The sequence below is a fragment of the Mandrillus leucophaeus genome, unplaced genomic scaffold (genome assembly GCF_000951045.1).
Source record: "Mandrillus leucophaeus isolate KB7577 unplaced genomic scaffold, Mleu.le_1.0 Scaffold1099, whole genome shotgun sequence".
In the NCBI taxonomy this organism is placed as follows: Eukaryota; Metazoa; Chordata; class Mammalia; order Primates; family Cercopithecidae; genus Mandrillus; species Mandrillus leucophaeus.
In genome coordinates, this window is record NW_012099198.1 from 424,820 (window position 1) to 432,614 (window position 7,795).

At 40.9% G+C, this 7,795-nt stretch overlaps 2 protein-coding genes across 2 annotated transcripts; one reads left to right on the top strand and one right to left on the bottom strand.

Moving 5' to 3' along the window:
- Positions 1-780: 780 nt before the first annotated feature.
- Positions 781-1,710, top strand: LOC105546559 (olfactory receptor 4B1). Its single transcript, XM_011989797.1, has one exon. It carries the CDS (start codon positions 781-783, stop codon positions 1,708-1,710), a length of 930 nt encoding a protein of 309 aa, XP_011845187.1.
- A 3,327-nt stretch (positions 1,711-5,037) lies between these two features.
- On the bottom strand, positions 5,038-5,503 carry LOC105546569 (prothymosin alpha-like). Its single transcript, XM_011989808.1, has one exon. The coding sequence runs from the start codon at positions 5,388-5,390 to the stop codon at positions 5,055-5,057; it is 336 nt and encodes a 111-aa protein (XP_011845198.1). The 5' UTR covers positions 5,391-5,503; the 3' UTR covers positions 5,038-5,054.
- Between the last annotated feature and the right edge of the window lie 2,292 nt (positions 5,504-7,795).

Below are 7,795 nucleotides of genomic sequence, written 5' to 3' on the forward strand. Positions count from 1 at the left end.
TTTGCTAATGGCAAGCAAACTGGAAGACAGAAACAAGCAAAATGGTGATGTCCATCTATTACATTCAAACTATTGTTCCATAGGGAGCTATACTCCAAACAGCTTCTGCATGTTCACTTAGCTCTCAACTGCCAAAATTTTCTCAAAATGGTTGTAAAAATTCATGAAGCTATAGGACTGGGCGAAAACCATAGGGTCTAAAAGAATTCGGAAACTTACGTAGTTAATGTAAGGAAAACATCAAAGGTATTCTTTAAAATGGAGACATTTCAAGTACATTGGCATTTCTGGGGAATAAACAAATGGAGGAAACAAAAGAGTCAGGAGCAGAAGGTCACTATACAATCTCTAACACAAAGGCATGATCAGAGAACATGGAGACTAGGAGAAATGTTAGTAATTAATATAAATGGTTTTCATGCTGAAAGTGGTAATTTTTTTAGTGGGGTATACATGAAGTAATGTATGAGTTGGAGTACTATGATCTGGGAGGCTTGGCTAATTCACAAATTCTCTGAGCCTCAGTTTTCTTACTTGTTATATGGGGATCATAGAGTTTTTATGGGGTTGCTTGACCAGTGTCTTGCATAGGGTAGGCTATTAAGCACCAAGTGAATAAACATTGACTATATAAATAAATAAACAAATGAGTCAGAAAATATACATGAAAGGGTTTTATTAACAGGCAAGTGCTAAACAAACATGAAGGATTAGTGTTAAGATTGCATGTGCTTTGTCGCAGGGCTTTTCTCTGAGATCTGTCTTCTTCAAGTGGAATCCATGGCCAGTACAAGTAATGTGACTACATTGATTTTCACCGGCCTTTTCCAGGATCCAGCGGTGCAGAGAGTGTGCTTTGTGGCGTTTCTCCCCGTGTACCTGGCCACAGTGGTGGGCAATGGCCTCATCGTTCTGACGGTCAGTATGAGCAAGAGTCTGGATTCCCCCATGTACTTCTTCCTTAGCTACCTGTCCTTGGTGGAGATCAGTTACTCCTCCACTGTTGCCCCTAAATTCATCACAGACTTACTTGCCAAGATTAAAACCATCTCTCTGGAAGGTTGTCTGGCTCAGATATTCTTCTTCCACTTCTTTGGGGTTGCTGAGATCCTTTTGCTTGTGGTGATGGCCTATGATCGCTATGTGGCCATCTGCAAGCCTCTTCATTATATGAACATTATCAGTCGTCAACTGTGTCACCTTCTGGTGGCCGGTTCCTGGCTGGGGGGCTTTTGTCACTCTGTAATTCAGATTCTCGTCATCATCCAATTGCCCTTCTGTGGTCCTAATGTGATTGACCACTATTTCTGTGACCTGCAGCCTTTATTCAAGCTTGCCTGCACTGACACCTTCATGGAGGGAGTTATTGTGTTTGCCAACAGTGGATTATTCTCTGTCTTCTCCTTCCTCATCTTGGTGTCCTCTTATATTGTCATTCTGGTCAACTTGAGGAACCATTCTGCGGAGGGGAGGCACAAAGCCCTCTCCACCTGTGCTTCCCACATCACAGTGGTCATCTTGTTTTTTGGACCTGCCATCTTCCTCTACATGAGACCCTCTTCCACTTTCACTGAAGATAAACTTGTGGCTGTATTCTACACGGTCATTACCCCCATGCTGAACCCCATCATTTACACACTCAGGAATGCAGAGGTGAAAATCGCCATAAGAAGATTGTGGAGCAAAAAGGAGAACTCAAGGAAGGAGTGAAAAAGAGCTTAGGGATGAAAAGTGATACAAAATGTATGTCTGATTACTCTCTGTTCTTGAAATGGATTTTGATTTTAGTGGGATATTCAAGAACGACAGAAACAAATATAAAGGCTTAATGATACTGCTGCTGTGATTCTCCTTAGCAACCGAAGACACTCGGTATCCTGGTGTAATGTTTGAAGGACAGAGGGCAGATAGCAACAATATCATGGGCTTGGGTACTATGAAGCCTCAAACCAAGTGCAAATGCGAAGGAGAACATGTGGACAAATGTTTTTTAGATTAAATCACTTCGTCCTATTACCTCCTCCCTTCCTCACTTCTTTTCTTTCTCCCTTTTGCTCTTCCTCCTTCCTCCCTCCCTTCCTTCTTTTCTTCCTTCATTCTTTCTCCCCTCTTTGTTCAAACTCCCTCATGATAACAAACTGTATTTCATTAAAAAAGGAAACCAACCAGATGAATTATCAGGGAATATTTAGGAAGGGGGGCACCAATCTGATCTACAATGTTGACAAGTATGTCTTTGAAAATTACATCCAGGAAGGCCGGGCGTGGTGGCTCATGCCTGTAATCCTGGCACTTTGGGAGGCCGAGGCGGGTGGATCACGAGGTCAGGAGTTCAAGATCAGCTTGGCCAAAATGGTGAAACCCTGTCTCTACTAAAAACTACAAAAATTAGCTGGGCATGATGGCACATGCCTGTGGTTCTGGCTACTTGGGAAGCTGAGGCAGAAGAATCTCTTGAACTCGGGAGGTGGAGCTTACAGTGAGCCGCGATTGTGTCACCGCACTCTAGCCTGGGCAACAGGTCGAGACTCTGTCTCAAAAAAAAAAAAAAAAAAAAAAAAAGAGAGAGAAAATTATATCCTGGGACTACTTTTCTATTCTTTTTGGTTGGCTCTTGGTATCTTGTACCATAGACCATCTGGCCATGAGCCCCAGAAAAGTCCCTGGAGCAATTTTACTTCTTGTGACATGTTTTCACAAGAGATGGTCCTTCAATCTCTCTGGTCTTTATCACAATGTCTAACATTTGTAAACAAAATAATGTCAAAAAGACATAATTCTACCTATCAATATGGAAAGATCAAGTCAAATATTTTCACAAATACAATGTTTCACAAAAGCATTGTTAGTCTTATCCAGATGTGAAAAATACATAATGTAAGAAAATGCTTATTAGGCCTAACTTAAAGAATGAAGGGGAGGGTGATACTGTCCAAGCATGCTTCTACTCCAGACCTCTGTCCCTTGTTCTAAGTGACCATGAAAGGCCATTTCTTTTAATGCCTGTTAGTATTTCTTGGGGAAGGGAGATGAGATAGTTTGTGTCTGCACTTTTGGTTAACTTCTCAGCATCTCTGCCTTACCCCATTGTTTCATATAATTGTACATAATTTATAGACTATCATGAAGTTGGCCCCTGTTGGCTTTAAAATTGCACATATTGGCATTGAATTTGCATGACATCCTCCGCTTTTTCTTGAGAATCAGGCGAAATAATTCAGACAGCTTCCCTAGCAGAGGGATGGAGTATCATGGGTGTGCTATAGATCTTAGGGCTTTTTCCTTTCTATTGTAGGCACTGGTTGAACACATAGGTAAATAGTGGTTTTAAAGGCACCAGCAAACTTTTCTCACTTCCCTTAGTGTTCCCATTAACGCTGTCCATAGACGACCATCATTAATCCCTGAGAAAATGCTGCTGCTTCTGCTTGGAATAACTTTACTTCCCTTTTCTGTATGACAAAATCGTATACATTCTTCAAGACCTAGGTTCAAGTCATCTTCCCTTTATAAGACCTTCTCTGACTTCCCTCCTCTTTGGGTTGAATTTATGTCTCCTTTCCACAGTCATTTTTACATATTATTGCCCTATCACTTCAATTCTAATTATTTGATGTGTTTCTCTCTCAGTAGACTGTAAGCTCTCAAGGGCAGGACTGTCAAGTGTCCCTTCTTTGCAGCTCTAAATATCATGCACATAGTTGATACTCTGTGCATGTGGAATAAACAACCCTTTGGGCTCGTGCACAATCCTTGCTATATCAATTCTTACAGGTTCTTTTTGAACACTTTCATGGTGAGGAGCACATCTTCCTGTTGAAATTCTAAGAGCTCAGGCTCTGACATTTGTTAGGCTGTTCCAATTGCCTGTGAGCCACAACCCAAGATCCAAAGTACTTAACTTCCCTGAACAACTGTTTTTGTATAAATATAATGACTAACAATAATATGAACTTTATAAGATTATTCTGGCTGGGCGCGGTGGCTCATGCCTGTAATCCAAGCACTTTGGGAGGCCGAGGCAGGTGGATCACTTGAGGTCACGAGTTTGAGACCAGCCTGGCCAACATGGAGAAACCCCATCTCTACTAATTAGCCAGATACGGTGGCGTGTACCTGTAATCCCAGCTACTTGGGAGGCTGAGGAAGGAGAATCACTTGAACCCGGAGGGTGGAGGTTCCAGTGAGCCAACATAGTGCCACTGTACTCAGCTTGGGTGACAGAGCGAGACACCGTCTCAAAAAAAGAAAAAAAAAGAAAAAAGGGATTATTCTGAATATTAAATCAGATAATATACCTGAAAAGCTTTTAGAAAAGAACATGGTCATCAATAAATATTAGCCATCCTCATCTTCATCATTAGAACTGGTTACTAATTTTTTTTTTTTGAACAACTCAGCAAAATAAAATTCCTGTTTATTGTTGGACAACATTGTTTCACACATACATCAAACAGGCCAAAAAAAAAAAAAATAGCAACTTCATAGACAAAAAAGGGAAAAAGCAAACCTTTTATCTTTGGCCTTTTTAACCATCTCATACAAACCAACTACTTATAGTACAGCTAAGTACATACACAAAAAAGTTACTGGAATGCTCGGAATAAGATTGTTTTTCTGTTGTCGTTTTTGCTTTTTTTACAAGTTTTTTTTCTCCTTTGAGATTATAATGAACATAGTCACACCACAAGTAAAGTCAGCTCTGAAGGCTGGTTTGGTCATCCGAGATCATTAAAAATGGCTGACCCTAACAGTATGTACAAAAATATAAAATGTAAATAAAAAATACAAACAAATTTCCTTTTTAAAGTACTTTTAAGAAAAAAATCAGGGTCTTGGAAGTTTTGGTTCTTTTTTCCTCCCCTGTTGCAAATTCTCATCGTTTGGGTTGGGCGGTGGAGAGCGCGTGTCATCTGCAGGTGGCACTGCCCACGGTGGGGGGCGGGCGGGCCTCTCTGCTCGCAGGTGACCACGTTTAGATTCTGAGACGGGAAGTGGAGGGTGAATAGGTCACAGAGGGCTTTTTTTTAGTTTAACTTTTACTTTTTTGCTATCTAGTCATCCTCGTTTGTCTTCTGCTTCTTGGTATCAACATCGTCATCCTCATCATCTTCACCTGCCCGCCTGCCCATAGCTGACTCAGCTTCCTCATCTTCATCTCCATCCTCTTCCTCACCATCACCTTCTTCTTCCTCCTCCTCTTCCTCCCCACCTTCTTCCTCTTCCTCATCTACCTCATTGTCAGCCTCTTGCTCCCCATTTTCCTCATTCTCAGCATTCCCGTTAGCAGGGGCGTCTCTTCCATTTTCTGCCTCTTCCACAACTTCCTTCTTCTCCTTTAAGTCCTTGGTGGTGATTTCGGAGCTGGTGTCTACGGCTGCGTCTGACATGGTGGGGCACGCCCGTGATCCGATGCAGGGGATTAAAAAGAAAGCGAGAGTTCAGCGACTCTGGCGATAAATCTGCCCGAGTCCGCGGAGCGAGGAGGCAGACGAGGAACAATGCGAAGATGGCTTTTCAGAGCAGCCAGTCTGGTGATTAATTTTATTTTGTGTGATGACTGCATCTCTGCCTACGCAATGATCATTCTGTCCTGCAGAGCTACTCAGAATAGGCCTTGATTCCACCCCAAAAGCGTTCAAGCATTCTAAGGTAGTTCAATACACATTCTCTGCTGCACGCTGCATTGCTTCTCTGAACGTAAGCATTCTCTGTTAGACCATCTCTCTGGCGCATCATAGGTACTCACTTAGTATTTGTTAAATAGATGTTGACTGTAAAATAGCTTCCCTATACTTTTTTATGCTAAATGCTTTCATATCTTGTTAAGGTATATTTTAAAACATCTGCGCCCGAACTAAACACAGTGAAGGCACCCTTCCTTTCTCTTGCTATCTTGCTTGTATTAAAGCAGGCTAGGTCTTTAGGATGCAGGTTGTGGTAGAAGTCCCTTACTCATGGGCAGGCTTGGTTTCCTCTCTGAGAGCTGTGGATAGGACACCATCAGTGAACTCTGAGTGATTGGATACTGCACAGGCAGATAATATCTACTCTAACTGAATGGTCAAAATTCTTAGGGATCATGTCACCTACCTCTCAACCCTCAAGAGAGTTGAGACTTAGATCTGTTGACAGCTGATGACTCACTTTGTTCTGGCCTTGCTGAAGGAAGCACAGAAGTTAAAGGAAAACATTTTTTTCATTGTTTTATGAGACAGAGAATGTTGTAAAATTTTAAAAATGTCTTCTCAATGAACAAAAGTAGTATCATCTAATTATACTACTTAGCACTGGAGAACATGTAGTTAGCTCTTGGTCATTGATTTTATCACAACATCAAAAATGTATTTTTAAGAGAATCAATATAATATGCTTTCTTTAAAGAAAAATTAGTAAAGTGCTGTAAACTACTCAGATATATAATTTTGTATCCTCTGTCCATTAATTATTTGTATTCATTTAGGTATAGATTTGACTGCATATAACAGGAAAAAAAGGAACTTTTAATGAGATAGAATTAAAAAAGTTCAGGGGCAGAAAGTCCAGCCCTGATGGAGATATTCTATATCTGTGCAGTTCAATATGGCAATGCTTCTGAGCATTATGGTATAGGGAAAAAATATGGTAGTGTCTATAGAGCACTTGAAATATGGCAAGTGAGACCCACAAAGTGAATTTTTAATTTATTTACTTTTAATAAGTTAATCTCAATAGCCACATGTGGATGACATACTGGACAACACAGCTCTAGCATTGCATTTCTATTCCAGGGGACAGGAAAAGAGAAAGGAGGGGGAAAACTGATCACTTTCCCTTTTAAGAGATTTTCCAAAGGTGCCATATAGCGCTTTTGCTTTCATCTTACTTGATAACAATTACTAGCGTGGTGAAACTTAATTACAAAGGGGGCAGGGAACTATAATTTTTTTTTTTTTGAGACAAAGTTTCACTCTGTTGCCCAAGTGGAGTACAGTGGCACCATCTCGGCTCACTGCAACCTCCCCCTCCTGGGTTTAAGCGATTCTCGTGCCTCAGCCTCCTGAGTAGCTGGGACCACAAATGTGTGCCACCATGTCCGGCTAATTTTTGTATTTTTAGTAGAGACAGGGTTTCACTATGTTGACCAGGCTGGTCTCGAACTCCTGGCCTCAAGTGATCCACCCCCTCAGCCTCCCAAAATGTTAGAATTACAGGTGTGAGCCACCACACCTGGCCAACTATAATCTCTTATAGTGTGTGGAGTTGTGTTCAGCGAAAATTCAGGGTTCTGTTCTGTTCCTAAAGAGGAAGAGGAGAATGGGTGTAAGGATTGGCATAGAGTCTCAGGCACTTTACACAATTTCTATGTAATTATAATTTTTTCATAAATGAGGTTTGCAGTATCAGAGAGTCTCATTGTTGCCTAATTCACTTAATTATTCACTCATTTCAGGACTTTTAAGGTCATTTAATAATTTACTCAACAAGACTCACTGAGCATATGTTACATGCCAGGTGTTGTTCTAGAGATGTGGTGGTACTTAAGACAGAGACCATTCCTGCCTTCATGGAGCTTGCTTTCTAGGTAGACATTCTGTTTTCTGAAGCTGCTGTGGTCTGGATCAGCATTGCCAATAGAACTTTCCGTGATAATGGAAGTGTTCTTATTGTACGAATACACGCTAGTCCCTAGCCACGTGGCTACTGAGTCCTTGAAATATTTCTAATATGACTAAAAAACTAAATTTTAAATTTTAGTTAATTTTAATTAACTAAGTAGATATAAATAGTCACACATGAGCAGTGGCTACCAAAC

Bases quoted from the DNA above. Each gene is read 5' to 3' on its own strand.
- LOC105546559 (XM_011989797.1), top strand. From the start codon at position 781: ATGGCCAGTACAAGTAATGTGACTACATTGATTTTCACCGGCCTTTTC.
- LOC105546569 (XM_011989808.1), bottom strand. From the start codon at position 5,390: ATGTCAGACGCAGCCGTAGACACCAGCTCCGAAATCACCACCAAGGAC.